Source organism: Chlamydomonas reinhardtii, chromosome 14 (genome assembly GCF_000002595.2).
Source record: "Chlamydomonas reinhardtii strain CC-503 cw92 mt+ chromosome 14, whole genome shotgun sequence".
Taxonomy (NCBI): domain Eukaryota; kingdom Viridiplantae; phylum Chlorophyta; class Chlorophyceae; order Chlamydomonadales; family Chlamydomonadaceae; genus Chlamydomonas; species Chlamydomonas reinhardtii.
The window spans coordinates 1887567-1904020 of NC_057017.1; the positions used below are offsets into that span (position 1 = coordinate 1887567).

The 16454-nt window shown below is 66.5% G+C and overlaps 2 protein-coding genes across 2 annotated transcripts; one reads left to right on the forward strand and one right to left on the reverse strand.

Annotated features, from left to right (window-relative positions):
- Positions 1-5476: 5476 nt before the first annotated feature.
- On the reverse strand, positions 5477-7934 carry CHLRE_14g620750v5 (uncharacterized protein). The gene is made up of 4 exons (XM_043070177.1): positions 7744-7934; positions 7586-7652; positions 7399-7514; positions 5477-7176 (listed from the first exon to the last, which is right to left on the reverse strand). Exons 1-4 carry the CDS (start codon positions 7902-7904, stop codon positions 6027-6029), a joined length of 1494 nt encoding a protein of 497 aa, XP_042916850.1. The 5' UTR covers positions 7905-7934; the 3' UTR covers positions 5477-6026.
- A 124-nt stretch (positions 7935-8058) lies between these two features.
- Positions 8059-16420, forward strand: CHLRE_14g620800v5 (uncharacterized protein). Its single transcript, XM_043070178.1, has 9 exons — positions 8059-8254; positions 8430-11922; positions 12219-12824; positions 13061-13155; positions 13897-14012; positions 14241-14374; positions 14639-14736; positions 15059-15109; positions 15452-16420. Exons 1-9 carry the CDS (start codon positions 8108-8110, stop codon positions 15731-15733), a joined length of 5022 nt encoding a protein of 1673 aa, XP_042916851.1. The 5' UTR covers positions 8059-8107; the 3' UTR covers positions 15734-16420.
- Positions 16421-16454: the final 34 nt, after the last annotated feature.

Genomic DNA, 16454 nt, shown 5'->3' on the forward strand with positions numbered 1-16454 from the left:
CACCCGCACACGCCGCCCACCTGCAGCGCCGCCGGCTGCGCGCCCGGCCGGCCTAGCCCCAGGTTCATGAGTGACAGGAAGCGCAGCCGCAACACCGAGTAGGGCGGCACAGCCACCGCGCCTGTGTGTGATTTAAAGAGCACAAAGAAAACATTACGCGTAGGACTGTGTGTGCGTGTTGGGAGGGGGATTCCAGGCACGATTAGTCAGGAGAAGACGGCAAAGAAGGGTTAAATGCAGGCGCCAGCACACATAGGTTGGATGAGGACAAACCGCATGGAGGGGGAGTAGCCGTTCATGGGGAACAGAGTGATTGAACCAGTCAGCCCCCCATCCCCGTGCCTGGTTATCCCCAATTTTGGGTTGGCAACGACTCCTTGGTTATTGGGACCTAATCCGTTGGGCTCGGGCACATCATTCCCCCCTTTTCTGCATTGAGTTCGGTTTAGTTTGGGCTGATATCTACAAACGCCCCTGCCTGCCTGCCTGCTCACCGCTGATGGCCTGCAGGCTGAGCGCCCGCACGGCTGTGGTCTGGCCGTCGCCCCAGATGGTCAGGTTGGAACTGAGGGCCAGGCCGGCGGAGGGGGCGTACAGCTGGGCCTGAGGGGCAGAGGGGGGGATTTCAAGGTTACAACATTAGGGGGGCTACATTCATGATTAGTTAAGGAAGTGGTAGACGGTAGAGCATCTTGGGGAACATCAAGGGGGGCCGGGGGTTCCATGCATGTCAAGTCAAGACGAGATGATGTTGGCAGGTTGTTTCAGAGGTGGGCGGGCGGGTTGGCGATGCGCCGTTGGGGTGAATCGGAGGTTGAATCGGGAAGGTTGGGTTGGGAACGTCGAGCAGACCACCTCCGCCACACGCCCACGCCCACGCCCACATGCCCCATTCACACATGCCGCCCGCCTCCTCAACCCCCCTGCCTGCCTGTGCTCCGCTCGTTCTCGTTGGTTTTGGGTTAGTTTGGGCTGGTATTTACAACCCCCCCTTAATTAATCATGAATGTAACCCCCCCCCCCCCCACACACACACACACACACACACCTCCCTCCCCTCTGGCGCTGGACCTGTGGACGCAGTCGGTCATCGGTACGCGCACCCCTGCGCCCGCTGTCTACTCCGCTACATTTGCCTGTACCAATCTTTACAATCCCCACCCCCCAACCCCTTGACAGTCCCCACTCCTCACCCACACCCCCACCTGCAGTGTGTTGTCCCCCCGCAGCACCACCACGGAGGCGGCGGTGAAGGCGGTGGGGTCGAGCAGCAGGCTGGAGGCGCGGACCGAGGACAGCGGCACAGGGCCCACCTGCGGGGGGAGGAGAGAAAAGGGGAAGGAGGCGGGCGTGGAGGGCTACCGTGATCCAAAACCCAACCCCGATCCCCGGTGCCCCCACGCACCTCCCCAATACCCTCCTCCCCAGCACCTGTCCCCCCCCCCAGCTCCTCCCCAATACCCTCCTCCCCAGTATCCTCCTCCCCATTACCCTCCTCCCCCCCGCCCCCACCCCCGCCCCCACCCCCAATCTCACCCCCAATCCCACCCCCACCGCACCGTGCCGTACGGCGCCAGTGTGTCGAGCAGGTCCTGGCGAGAGGCGGCGGCGGTCAGGGGGGCCAGCGCCGCCAGCGGCGTGGCGGTTATGCGGCAGTTGGTCCACGTCATGCTGCCGTACATCCACTCCCAGTACGGCACCTGCAGCGGCGGGCGGCGGCGGCGGCGGCGCATGCGAAAAAAACAGTTGGGCGTTCATGCCTGACTGCGCCTTCCCCTCCTGCACCCGGCACAGCGGACACGACATCCTCCAACCCTCAAAACACACAGGCACATACACACACACGCACACGCGTCTCCCCCACCTGGATGCTGCCGTCCCCCGCCAGCGCCAGCCCAGGGCTGTACGACCGGATGAGGCTGTCGACGCCCTCCATACCGCCCGCCAGCGCGGCGCCAACCGCCGCCCGCCACCAGGCCAGCTCGCTAACCGACACAACAAACGTCACGTCGGTTGCCGTCATGCGCAGCGGAGACTCCAGAGATGCCAGCGGTTGCCTGGTTGGGACGATAACGGTACGTTTGCGGGTGAGCGCACGCCGAAAACGCAAACGCTTACCACTCAAGTCCACTCCACCCACCCCACCCCGTCCACCTCCTACAAAGCCCACAATCCAAACCCTGCAAACCCCTCCCCCTCATTCCATACTACGGTACCTCCGTTTATCCACTCCTCCTTGGCTGCCCACCCCCACAGCCACCCCACCCCATCCCCGCAACCCCACCCCTACCCACCCCACCCGCACACACAACCCCACCCCACCCCACCCCACCCCACCCCACCCGCACACACAACCCCAACCCACCCCACCCCGCACCCCCACCCCACCCCACCCCGCACCCCGACCCCATCCCCGCACCCCCACCCCACCCCGCATCCCGCACGCCCAGCCCACCTCTTGAAGTCCAGCAGCCACAGTGCCGCCGTCACCAGCGCCGCCGGGTACTGCGCCGCCGGCCCCAGCGCCAGGCCCGCCACCGTCAGCCGCCGCAGCTCCAGTCGGTTGGCGTCGCCGTCGCCCGCCACCTGATGGCCGGGAGGGGAGAGGGAGGGGGGAGGGGGATGTCCGGAAGGGGAGAGGGAAGGGGTGACACTCATGCTTGTTTATGAAGTGACGGCGTAGCCAGGGGGGAGGGGGGATGTTCGGAAGTCTCGGGGGGAGAGGGAGGGGAGGCATCCCAAACCCAACCAACCCAAGGGGGGTTCCAGTCACACCAGTCCGAAGGGCCGACGGGGCCGGGGTTACGGCGATCAGGGGAGCCGCAGGAGTGGTGGCACGGTACGACAGTACAGCACGGCACGGTGTGTTTGGACGCGGTGCGGTAGGGTTCGATGATGTTCAGCAATGTAGTGCACAAAGCAGGCATCCCGTACACACACACACACACACACACACACACGCGCGCGCGCGCCGTACACAGATACACACACGCGCGCGCTCCCCTCTCTCACCACCATGATTCCCGCCAGCTGCCGCAGGTCCACCTGCACCGCCGCGTCGGGCGGGCCTGCGCGGGGGGGGGTACATTCATGATTAGTATAGGAAGTGAAGTCGTAGGCAGGTGCAGTCGCATAGTAGACGGGCGGGGGGAAGAGGAGGGACAGGCGGGACAGGCGGGGCAACCGGACCGGACAGGCGGTCAGGGTGAAGTGCGGAGGAGCTTGAAACAACACCGATACCGTCTGTGACACACCCGTGCAGTCGGGCACGGACGTATGATGGCACAAACCCAGCAGTTCCGCCTGTGTGGCGCCGCGCGTTCCCCCCTCCTCCCCCTCCTCCTCCCCCTCCTCCTCCCCCTCCTCCTCCCCCTCCTCCTCCCCCTCCTCCCCCTCCACCCTCCTCCTCCACCCCTCCCCCTCGCCCCCCTCCTTCCCCCACTCCTCCAACCCCCTCACCCGCTATGACGGTGCGGTTCACGGCCGACAACGTGCCGGCTCGCATATAGCTGGTGTCGGCACTGATGTTGGCGCCCACCATCGCATACAGCGACCCAAGGGACAGCAGCGGGTTGATGCGCGCCAGGGAGCGGGCCAGCTGCTCGCCGCTGCCCACGTAGGAGGCCACGCAGGGCAGGTACATGGGCTGCAGGGCGGCTGCGGGCGGGGAGGGGAAGGGGAGGGGAGGGGGGGAGGAGGGGGAGGGGGGAATGGGAGGGGGAAGGCAGGGGGGTTTAGGGAAGGGGGGCAGAACGCCAGGCGGAGGGGAGAGGGGGCGGAAAGACGGCGGGCCTGCACGGTGGGCACGGCAGGGTGAAGGCACCAGAGGTGGGGGTTCTGCAAGAACGACTCCCAAACCCCAACCTCCAACCCCTCACCTGCGTTCGACAGTGGGTCCGTGGCCGCGGTGAAGATGGCGGGGGCGGTGCTGTTGGTAGCCTCAGGGCCGCAGCGTAGTGACACGTTGTAAACCGACAGCGACACGCCCCCACCGCCTCCCCCCGCTACCCCCGCCGCCGCCGGCACAACCAGCCGCCGCACGCGCACGCTCCACGTGAACACCTGTTGTGTTGCGCCGTGCAGGGGGTGTAGAGTGGCGTCGGAGTCAGGCCAGGTTGGGGCCTTCTAGTGAGGGACGGATAGTCGCGGTTGCCTTGATTGTATTCCATGAATTCACAGTGTTAGCAGCAGATGCAAGCGGTGCCTGGTATGCGCCGTGTGCGGTGTGATGCGTGGGTGCCAAACCCTGTCTCGGAGTCAGCGTGCTTCACCCCACCCCATCCCACCCCAGCCCCGGCCTTTCCCGGCCTCCGCGTCCTTTCCCGGCCCTCTCCTCCCGCCAGCAGCTTGCCTCGTAGCTGAAGTCTGGCATTTGGTCGCACACGTAGTCGCGCAGTGCGCTGACAACGCTGCAGTTCACGTTGATGGCGATGTTCCGCAGCACCATCTGGGAGGGCGGGGCGACGTCGAACATGGGCAGCTGCAGGAACGACGCCGGGTTGGAAAGGTCCAACGATGTGTCGTTCGCCAGCACCAGTCCCATGTTTGCGAGCTCGAGCAATGTACCTGACGGCAAAGTGCCACAGCAACAATTCAGAAACCATCGTTATACGGTCGCCTTTGCGAGCCGATGACCCCTCGTGTGCAATTTCGCGATATCGCTGCACGAAGTTCATACTGTAGCTGTTTAACCGTGTCGAAAGCAAAATGCGACGGAACAAAGTCAACTTGCTTGCAACGAGCAACTCACCGTTCTGCAAGCGAATCGTGCCGTTTATCGACGGGAGTGACAACCAAACGCCACGGCTGCCGTTGATTGTCAACGTGCGACCATCGACGATGACGGGCGTGGTGTCCACCGCCAAGCTGCGATTCAGCGACACCACGCCCTGCACCTCCGATGATAGCAAAGACTCAAACGACTGAGTCTGGCTGCTCGCAAGCTGCAATACGAGCACAAGGGCAAGCAGCGCCCAAACAAAAGCCGCTCCCCTGCTGCACCGTGGCTTCATATCCACCTGCTCAGCTACACTACGTCACTATGCCAAAGCCTAACATAGTCATAGTCGCCAACCCCATGGTGGGATGGGCGCACGCGTCTGGAAAGTTACAATAGCTTTGCTGGCGGTGTGTTGAAGTTTGTATAATTATAGGCGATACCGTGTATCAAGAGCTGGCTGGGGATGCTTCGACCACCCCGCCGGATGTGTGACCTGGTCATTGCAGGATAGGGTTGCAGGGTCCCCCGCCCTTGCAGTCTGCCTGCCCGCGTGTCAAGTGTGGCGCTGACGCCGCTTGACGCACCCAGTATCCCACACACACTCAATGCGTCGCAATGTCGAGCTACTACCGCGCACCACGCGCGCGCGGGTGGGCGTGGCTTAACTGTGCGGGCGCGCACAAGCGTCGAGGGAGCCTCAGCAGCTGAGGGCAAGGCCGGGGACGCCGCGTGCCCGAAGGCCCTGGTCACAAATGCGCAGGTTCGCTGTTACAGGATCACAGTCGGTCAGTCGCAACATGCCGTGTTGCCAATTTGGCATTGATTGCAACGTGGCGCTATGGCGTCAGCTGGCATGCTTGTGATGACACCGACACGAGGCCAAGCAGCCCACATCTTAGCTGGAGCTTAGCTATTGCAACGCATGTCATCAGCCTGTGACACTCACGCAGTCAGGGTGTCCTGCTCACAGTGACGCAATTGCATGGCCAACATTACCACTCAGATTACCACTGCCTCCTTATCTCCTCACGCATGTGTACACATTTACGTGCGCCCACACGCCCACACTGGTTACCCTGCGTCCCTGTCCAAGACCGGCCGGATGGCCTACGATGAACGTACAATTTCCAGCAACTGACAGTACAGCCCAGCGCGCTTCGCTTGGACTCTGGGTCTGGTTCTGGTAGCCCCCACCGTTGCAGCCAAGTGCGTGGAAGGTGCATGCTACTGCGCACGGCACCGCCACACGATCCCCCATTCCTCCCCGCCCCTGCCTACTGCCAGCGCTGTCTGCTCATCTCTACGCTCACCAAGGGTAGATCACTGTCGGACCCGTGGGGAGCGCTTGCCCGCCGGCGCTGCCAACTTGCGCTGAGCCGCTATGCCGCGCATCCTCCCCGCCGCTGCTATCACTGCCAATTCCACTGCCGCCGCCGCTAAAGCGCCATGAGTCATCCAGAGACATGCGGCGTGCAAGCCGCCGCGGACCTCGACGCGTCGCGGCGGCGTCGCCCGCCCCGCCCCGGTACCCCTGCTCATGCTCTTGCGCCGAGCCGCTGTGCCTCTCGCTGCTGCCCTCGCTACTGCTCTTGCTGCCGCTGCAGCCGCAGCTGTCGTCACTGGCACTGTCCGCCATGTTTGCTGCCTCTGCCGCACCTCTCCGGCGGCCCGCCTGCCCCGTTAAGCATCCATGGCTATCGCCACCGCCGGTGCTACTGCCACGTGCGTCAGTGGCTCTCGACCGCCCATCAGCGCCGCCGCCGCCACCGCCGCTGCCGAAGACACCAGGTGCGCTGCTGGCGGCTGCGCTAGAAGGAGCCCCGATGCCGTCACGAAGGCCCAACGTCGCATGCGCGTCCACCGTCGCCGCTGCAGCCGGCGCCATCACCTTGACTGCGAGCTGAGAGCGGCCCTCGTCTTTGTCCGCGTCTCCACCGCAGCGTTCGCTGCTGCTGGCGCCGCCGGCACCCAGACCACGACCCCGCTTCCAGCCGCACGGCCCCCCTGCCCCTCCGCCTCCGCCTCCGCCTTCCCACTCTGCTCCTGCAGCGCCCGCTGCTGATGATGCTACTGCTGCCAGTGATGTTGCTGCTGCAGCCAGCATTGGAGGTGCGAGTAAAGAGCCGCCGCAGCTGGCGCCCCACACGCCTGAGCCGCTGTGACGCCGCGGGCGCCACGCAGGTGCCGCCGCCGTCGACGTTGCAGCAGAGGCGGCGGCAGTCTGCACCTCCGCCGCCTCCTCCGCATCTTCCTCGTCTTCTGAGGATGGCTCGCTGCACGCCCAAGAGCCCCCGCCATCGCTGTCGAATGCTGGGGCAGCAGCCACGCCCGCGGCCGCGGCTGCTTCATCCGGGGAAGCGAGGCGCGCGGCAAACGCGGAGCCGTGGGCCCAAGAAGCACGGCTGGCCGGGGCAGTGGCTGGCGCGTGCGCTGGCTCCTTGTAAGATTGCAGCGACCTGCGAGTTTTGGGGTGAATTACTAGATTAGAGGTGGCAGCAAGTGCGGTTGGAGTTCAAACGAGCGGGCACGGTCAACCACAGGTGCCAACTGCAGGCGCCAACTGACGTGCACGCAACACCTGCAAACCCCTGCATACTCGGCTTGGTGAGGAGTTGTCACGCCCGCGATAGATCACAGTAGCACACAGCAGCCCAATGCGACGCGACGCCGCGACCCACATGGCTTCCCGCGTCCAGGCGGCCACCTCCTCCGGGTGCTCACTTCGCACGCCGTAGCCCGCAGTGAGCATGCCGCCCACGCGCTCCACCGCGTCGGCGTCGCCTTGCAGCGCTGCCTACAAACCCGCAATATGCAAAGTTTCAGAATTCGTCCTGGCAAGTTTGCGTGCTGGAAAGGAGCGCCCACCTTCAAGTCTTCCAGAAGCCATCTCGCCTCACACCGTGCCACGATGCGCCCAAGCGGAGTTCCACGTCTGAAGAATATGTCAGGAGTTACATCGAACGCACTTCAATGCTGCAACAAACGACCAGGGCCCGGCCCTTCGCAGCTTGCGCAATCCTTACTTGTCCGCTGCCGCTGTGGCCTGTTCTCGAAGTGTCTTACGACGAGCTCTTATACGTAGCGGCTTTCCTAGCAGCCCAAGCAGCCCATAGGCCGCCATGCCCGTCGCTGCGACCAACACGATTAGCGCGTGCTGCGCGAAAGGGCGCCTTGCTTGCTCCATTCTACGCAGTTAAAACATGCCAGGTAATTCTTCGTGTGTTTCAGCTTTGGGGAGGGTTTGGCCTGGGCGACGGGTGGCCGAATTGGGCACGATCACCCTCGCTTGAGGGCTTCCCCAGCCCGTTTAAACATCGCCCCTTTGCACAGTGGAGCAACGAACCTTCATTTAAAAAACTGCCCCTGTCCCCCTCAAGCTTGTGTGAAATGCAGCTTGCGCCGTCCTGGCTGTCCCGCGGGGCGCCCCGCGGTACCGGCGGCAGTCGCGCGGGCCTGCTGGCGCCCCGGCACCGCCTGCCTCTCCTGCCAGGCAGCCTGCGCCTCACCACAGCGCTAACCAGAGGCTTCAGAGAGGTAAGCGAGCGTCGGGACTTCGCCTGGAGCGCGCTTAAAAGCGGAGAACGGCTTGCGCGGTGGCGTTGCGCCTCTGTTCGAGGGACGAGTTTTGCTACCTCATCCTCCTGCTATCAGCCCAGGCCTTGTTTGCAATGACCTTGCGGTAACGGGTGTTTTCCTGCTGCCTCCACAGAATCGCGACGCAGGGCCAGGCGGGGGCGCTCAGCGCGAAGGCGGTGGCTCTGACGCAAGCACACCGGCGCCGCGGCAGCAGCAACAACAGCGGCAGAAGCAGCCACCACCGGCGCAGCAACACAGCCAGCAGCCGCCGCAGCAACATTCTGCTGATGTGCCCGAGCCGGCCGCAGCCGACGACATCGTCACCGACTGCTTGCCAGCGCCGCCGTCCCAGCTTCCGCGAGAGCCGCAGCAGCCGCCGCAGCCACAGCCACAGGCGCAGCCGCAGGCGCAGCCACAGGCGCAGCAAAGGCGCAGCAAGCGGCGGGACAAGCGGGGTAAGGAGGCCAAGCTGCCGCGTGGGTCGGGCCCAGGCACCGTCCGCACCGGAGGCAGCAGCAGCGGCAGCGGCGGCAGCAACAGCGGGCCCGAAGGGCTGGAAGAAGAAGCTGCGGCGGCGGGCCAGCAGGGTTTGGATGTGGGGGCTGGTGACGCACGAACGGCAGAGGCGGAGGGCGGAGGGCCAGAGGCGATTGTGGCGTCGGCCGCCATACCAGCGCCCCTGGGTGCGGTGGAGGCTGGCACCGATGCTGATGGCAGCAGCAGCGGCAGTAGCGGCAGCAGTAGCGGCAGTAGCGGCTTCCTCCAGGGCGCGGGTCCAGCTACTGCCGCCGCCGCCTCCGCTGCGGCTGCGGCGGCTGCGGCGCTGCGAGGGGCTCGGGATGCGCCTGTTGCCATTGCCGGTGTGGTGGTGCCGGCGGGTGTGCGCCAGCAGGTGCAGGAGCACGTGGAGGGGCTGCGGCAGGAGGGGCAGTGGCAGGAGGCGGAGCAGCAGCAGGGGGAGCAGCAGGAGGGGAAGCTGCATGAGGAGGGGGAGCTGGAGCGGCTGCAGCAGGAGCAAGGGGGAGTCCAGCAAGCGCAGCAGCAACCAGAAGAGCTGCAGGCGCAGGCGGGCAGCATGGGCGAGTCAAGGGCGGACGGGGCGGGGGAGGCAGAGCAGGTGGAGGCGGAGGAGGCGGAGGAGGCGGAGGAGGAGGCCGAGGTGGGGCGGGCGCAGTCGCAGAAGCCGCAGCCTGACATTCCGCAGCTGATCCAGCGGGACCAGCGGGAGCAGCGGGGCCAGCAGGAGGAAGAGGTGGAGCAGCAGGCGGCGGCAGCCGCAGGGGTGCGGCCCGCCGCCTCCCAGCCCACAGCCACAGCCACGGCGGCGGCGGCGTCAGGACTGAACGAGGTTGGCGACGTGGCCAAGCCGCTGGGTGGGCAGGGGCCACGCGGACCTGTGGCGGCACAAGCCGCCGCAGCCGCCGACGTGCAGCCGGGTGTGCAGCAGGAGCAACAGGAGGAGCAGGAACAGGAGGAGCAGGAGAGGAAGGAGCAGCAGGAGCAGGAGCAGGAGCAGGAGGAGGAGGCGAGGGAGGAGCAGGCGAGGGAGGGGCAGGCGCGGGCGCAGGCGAGGGAGGAGCAGGAGCAGGAGGAGCAGGCGAGCGAGGAGCTGGAGGCCTGGGCTGGGGCTGAGGCGACAGCGCCGCCGCACGAGCCCTATGACCTGCTGCTCGGCAACAGCCCCGGGGCTGAGTCCGCCGCCGCCGCTGAGCCCAGTGTTGGGGTGGGAAGCCCCGGCACCACCAGTAGCAGCGGCAGTAGCAGTGGCAGCAGCAGTGGCAGTGGCATCAGTGGCAGTAGCAGCTACAGCGGAGCTCACACCGGACTTGCTGAGGCGGTCCGACACGCCGCAGCCTCCAGCGCCTCCTCCGCCCCCGGCCCCGCTCCCGCCTCCCACTCACCCTCCGCCCAGCACGCCGACAGCCACGGCAGTGGCGATGATCATGCCAGTCACGGAAGCAGCAGTGGAATTAGCAGTGGCGGCGGTGGCGGCGGCGCCCAGGAGGCTGCCGCACGGCCGGCCTACGACCAGCTGCTGCCGAACACACCTTCCTCACCCGCCGGCAGTGGCTACCCACCCGAGCAGCAGCAAGGGCAGCAGTCACGAGGCCAGTCACACGCTCGGGTGCAGTCGGAGCAGCCGGAGCAGGCGCAGCAGCAGGAGCCGCAGGAGACGCAGGAGACGCAGGAGGAGCAGCAGGAGGAGCAGGGGCAGGCGCAAGAGCAGGCTCTGCCGCGGGCCCCTGCAGCCCAGGTGGGACCGCAGCAACAGCCGCCTCCGTCAGCGCCGCCGCAGCAGCAGGGGCAGCAGCAGGGGCAGCAGCAGCAGCAGCAGCAGCAGCAGCCTGAGGACTCGCCCGCCGCAGTGCAGCAGAGGGTGCCAGCGGAGGCCGAGGCGCCGCTGCAGCCGCAGCAGGTGCCGATGCCGGCGCCCAGCGCTGCAGTGGCAGCGGGCGAGCAGCGGCACTGGCAGCAGGTGGAGGGGGAGGTGGAGGGGAAACGGGCTGGGAACGAGGCCCAGACCGAGGCATCAGGGGTCCAGGCGGCGGGGGCCCAAAGGGCCCCGGACGTGCTTGCGGGTGCGGAGCAGCCTGAGGCTGTGTTGTCTCAGGTGGCAGCGCTGCCCCCTACTGGCGAGGTGGGTGAGGCGCCGGCACTGGTGGCGGTGGTGGTGCCGGCGGAGGTGCGGGAGGCGGCGCAGCAGCGGGCGGAGGCCGTGGCGGGGGCGGGAGTGGAAGTGGCGGAGCAGCCGCAGCTGCCACAACCTCAGGGGCAGGTCCCGGAGGGAACACTCCCCAGCGGTGCACAGCAGCAGCCGCTGGCGGGCGCGCCAGGCGCTGAGCAAGAGCGACATCAGGCGCAGCAGCAGCCTCAGGCGCAACAGCAGCAGCCACAAGCGCAGGCGCAGCAGCAGGCTCAGGCGCAGCAGCAGCAGCCACAAGCGCAGCCTCAGGCGCAGCAGCCACAGGCGCAGCAGGAGGTCGGCGGGGACAGAGCCGGCCGCCAGTCGCAAGTGACCCTGCAGGGTGAGGAGCAGGAGCAGGCGCAGGCGCAGGGGCGGCTGCCGGAGCAGGGGCGGCCGCAGGAGCAGCAGCAGGGGCGGCTTCCGGCGCAGGAGCAGGCGCAGGAGCAGGGGCGGCCGCAGGAGCAGCCACACGAGCAGCCACACGAGCAGCAGGCGGCTGCGCTGCAGGGCACTGGGCGTCAATCCCGGGCCACGCAACCTCAGGTGCCGGGTACAGGGGCAAGGGTCGAGGCGGTCAAGGAGAGTCTGGAGAAGGTGGATGAGGGCGCGTCTCGCCGGCAGCAGCACCTGCAGCAGGAGCAGCTGCAACAGGAAATCCCGCGGGAGCAGCTACAACAACAACAGCACCAGCACCAGCACCAGCACCAGCACCAGCAGCAGCCTCAGGCTGAGGAGCAGCATGGGTCGGTGCTTCTGGCGCCGTTGCGCTTTGCGGGCTGGCTGGTGTCGGCTGTGCTGTGGGGGTTGGGCTGGGTGGTGGCGGGGCTGGGCAAGGCCACCTGGTGGACGGCCGCCTCCTCCGTCCGGGCCGTGCTGGCGGTGCCGCGAGCGGTGCTGGCGGCGGCGGCAGCGCTGGTGCGAGGGCTGGGCGAGGCTGCAGGTGCGTCGTGGGCTTGGTGGGAGGGCGGCGTGTGGGTTTGGCACGCGGCAGGACTGCGATGGGCAGTCCCAGGTATGTGCGTTACGTCACGGTGTATCGCTTCAAAGCTATTACATTTATGGGTTTCTCTTAGGCCTGGGCTAGGCTGCGGGTACAGTGTGTGGCCTTAGAGGCTTCGTTGTGCGGATGGGCGTGCCGGGCCACGTGTGCGTCTTGGCATGCGTGACGCTGCCTGGAGCAACACACGTGAACACCGCGCCCAAACCTCATGCTCACGCCCGATGCTGCACGCACAGGCCGGGCGGTCCTACCCCACCACGAGGCGGGACCCCTGGACCGGACCACCACCGCCGTACAGCCCGTCGGCGGCGGCGCGCTGCCGTCGGGCGCCGCCGCCACCGGCGGCCACGGCTCCGCCCTAGCCGCCGCCGCCGGCGCCACGCCCACCCTGCCCGCCGCCGCCGGCCCGCTGGGTATGGGGTACGGCGGCCTGGCGGCGGCAGGGATGCCGTACGGCGCCGCCGGCATGGGCACGATGCCGTACGGCATGTACAACAACATAACGCCGTACTCGGCGGGCGGCCTAGGAATGTACGGGGGCCTGGGCGGCGGGGCGGCTGCCGCCGCAGCCGCCGCCACCCCAGGCGCCATTGGTGCGGCGCCGGTGAACGTGCCAGCCTCGCCGTACGGCGCAGCCGGTACGACACTTGGCGGCGTACCGCCAGGTGGCGTGGCCGGCGGCAATTACGGCGGCGGCGGGTACGGCGGCGCTGGCGGCGGAGTGGGCCTGGGAGGCGGCGGCGGCGGCGGACATGCGGCGCCGCCGGTGGCGGGCGGTGCGAATGCGGTGGAGGTGCCTGATGCCATGACGGCGGCGGCTCCGGACGGCAGCGGCGCTCCGGGTAGGATGGTGGCGCAGCATGATGCCAGAACCGGGTGCAGAGGACATACGGTACACACACGTACACACCCAGACCCTTCCTTTGCGCTATTCTTACAAACACCAAAACACGCATGCGCGGCTTGCTTGCGCATCAACATACACCATGCCAAGTTTGCTAACCTTCTCCCCTTGTGCTTTTCCTGACATGACACACGCTTCGTCTTCCCTGGCACGCACGCGCTCCCCGTGCCGCAGGTGTGATCGCCACGGCCTACGACGCGATGGTGCTGGGCTGGGGCCAGACACACCACCCGGGGCTGGGCGGCGCGGGCCAGATGGTGCGGGACCAGGTGGGTGGGCAGGGAGGGGGGGTAGGGGGGCAGGTGTGTGTGTGTGTGGGGGGGGGGGGTTGGGCGGCGCGGGCCAGATGGTGCGGGACCAGGTGGGTGGCCAGGGAGGGGGGGGGCAGGGAGGGGGGGGCAGCGGGGCGTGTGTGTGTGTGTGTGTGTGTGTGTGTGTGTGTGTGTGTGTGTGTGTGTGTGTGTGTGTGTGTGTGTGTGTGTGTGTGTGTGTGTGTGTGTGTGTGTGTGTGTGTGTGTGTGTGTGTGTGTGTGTGTGTGCGTGTGTGTGTGGGCTGGGCGGCGCGGGCCAGATGGTGCGGGACCAGGTGAGTGGCCAGGGGGGCGTGTGCGTGTGCAGGGGACGTGTGGACAGGGGGGCGCGTGGGCAGGGGGCAGGGTGGGCAAGGTGGCGGGTGGGCAGGGACGTGTGGGCGTGGGCGATGGAACTGCGATGGCTAGGTGCCAGCACTATGCAGGGTGCTGGTGGGGCATGTGGGTTTACCGCCGGGGCCTGGGGAGGTTGCCCTCGATCGCTCATCACTGGTGGGGTGGCGGCTTGCTGGGGGTTGCTTACTAGGGCACAATACCGCGGCACGCTGTTGCTGCACTACCCAGCTGCTACTTGTCATTTATGTTCACCCTCCGCCTAGGCATGTTTCCAGGTGCCTGCCCGCTTCATTCCTGGTATGCTTAGATCAATAATAACTGCTTTCCGACGCCCGACGCCTGACCTGCCTCCGCCCCCCACAGGAGATCCTGGCTGACGGCTGGGGCGAGGAGGTGGCGGAGGCGGTGGAGGCGGTGGGCGGTGCGGCGCTGGGAGCAGGAGGCACAGCGCCCATGGGCTCGGCCATGGGCATGGGCGGGTGAGCAGCCGGGCTACTCTAGTTTACTTGGGAGTTTGGGACGCACCCTTACTCGGAACGCCACGCAGGGTGACGCAAGCGGCAGGCCGAAGATAGACCAGGCGACGAAACAGTGGCGTTTGCTCTGGTGCACAAACGCTTGTGTGGCGTGTGACGTGTGATGTATAATGCTGCGTACTGCAACCGCGCACAACGCCAGGAACGGTTGCGTGAACGATGTGCATGCAGGCCGTACGGCGGCGGCGGCGCGGGGGGTCTGTACGGCAACTCGTACGGCATGGTGACGCCCATAACCACCAGCCCCAGCGCGGGTACGGTGCTGGGGGCGGCGGTGGGCGCGCTGGTGGGCGGCGCGGCCTCGGGTACGTGCCAGGTTCACGTGTGCGTGTGTGCTTCATCATGTGCCGGATACCCCTGCGTGTGTGCTTCATCGTGTGCCAGATGCGTGCGTGTGCTTCGTCATGTCGCGAGATGCATGACGAGATGGGCTGCTGGCGTCGTCGGTGCATGCGTGATAGGGTACTGCGTCAGCCTCAACCAGTCAGCTGCGTGCTACGGCACCAGGGCAGCGACAGTGGCGCCTCACGCGGGCCCACCGTGCCCTTCCTGTGCGTGCGGCTGCACAGGTCCCTTCGGCGGCCCCCTGGGGGCGGCCCTGGGCGCGGCGGTGGGCGCGGCGGCGGGCGGCCAGGTCACAGGGGACGTGTCTGTGCGGCCCATGCAGGTGCGCGTGTGTGCGGGCGTGTGTGGCGTTTGTGCGTGCACGTGTGCGTGTGGGCTTGCGCCTGTGTGACTGGGCTTCTATGACTAAGCATGCGTGTGTGCGTGCGTGTGCATGTGCGTGGGCGTGGGCATGGCGTGCGTGTGCGTGTTCACGTGCAGATTTGGAGGCGGCAAAGGCACCTCTGTGGGGAGGGACGAGATCGCGTGTTTCGCATTACCGCGTTTGCAAAAGCGGGCGCCCAAAGCTTCTCCAGCAGACATGCACGCACGTGCACCAATCAGTCACATGCGGTCTTGCGGCCATGTGGCATGCCTGCATGCAGGTGTTCACGGGCCCAGGCGGGGAGGGCGTCGCCATTGCGCCGCAGCCGCAGGTGTGTGGTGAAAACTGGGGCTCGGGCCGTGAGGGGGGTGGCGAGGGCGGGGTGGTTGCCCCCTCTCCCATCACTCATCAGGCCTTCAATGGGCACCGCACGGTGCCGTCATGATCTGATGGTCGATTGGCCGGTGCCGTACTGCCGCTACACCACACGGCAGCACGCCGGGGCGCAATTGATGATCTCCGCTGGTGTATGTGAAGCGGTGTGAGCTCAATATACTTGCACAGCCCTTCTCCCGTTAGCTGAGTACCCTAAAGCCGAATGCCGCCGCCAAGGCGCCAAGGGCGCAACTGCCACTCGTGCATAACCACCAATCAACTTACCCGTTCTTCACAGGTGGTGGTTGCCAACGACTCGCTCAACCTCCTGGGTGCCGTGGTCGGCGGTCTGGTCGGCAGCACGTCTGGTCTGGGCCCACGGGCCGTACTGGCGGGCGCCGCCGTCGGCGCCGCACTGGCCATGCTGATGGCAGTCACGGGCCGGCGGTACACGTACGTCAGCCGGTACGGCGCGCGTACGGCAGGCGACGCACGGCGGGCGGCGCGGCTGTTCGGCTGGCTGCCTGGCGGCGGGCTGCGGCTTCCTGGCGCGGGACTGCTGCCGCCGTTCCGGTTCTAGACTTCTAGTACGGTGTGCGATGGGACAGTGTTTAGGCAGGTTGGCGGGGGCCTGTAGGGTGCAGCTGACGCCCAGAACCCAGCAGATGGCAAACAATTTGCAACGGCAGGGCATTAATGCGCGCCTGCGCGGCTGCGCGGCTGGTCGAACAGTCGAGTTAGTTGCTGGCTGGCTGGAGGTTTGCTGATGCGCATTCCTCACGCTCCGGGCGCCCGTCGGTAGTTGTACGGTACATGGTCCTCCGTGCGGTGGTGTAGACAGTCAGAGAGAGAAGTGTTCGAGCGGACGCAACTGTGTTGTGAAGTTGAGCAGTGGTCTGGACTGCGGACTGACTGTCTGACTCTGGAGGAGTGGAGGGGCAGAGAAAAGGTGCCCCGACGCTTCCAGGCTCCAGGTCAGAGCGGCTCTTCTGCTGGAGTATCGGAAGTTAGCAGTGGTCTGGAGCAGCAGGAGGTTGGAGAGTACCGTAGCGGCGGCGCATTTGGCTGCCTTGTAGCGCAAGGATGTTTCCGAGCATGCGTGCATTTGCCTGTGTGTTGGGCCCAACTCCGCACGCCGTTGATTGACGCAGTTCGCACTCCTATGTTTAGTGCTGGGGGATTCAGGGCAGCCTGGTGCGGACGTGCAGCGGTGCGCGGCTAGGCGATTGCTCGACATTGACAGGTGTTTTAAACTGCATCCGCACGAAGAGGCGGACAAGGGCGAGAGACATGGGCGGATA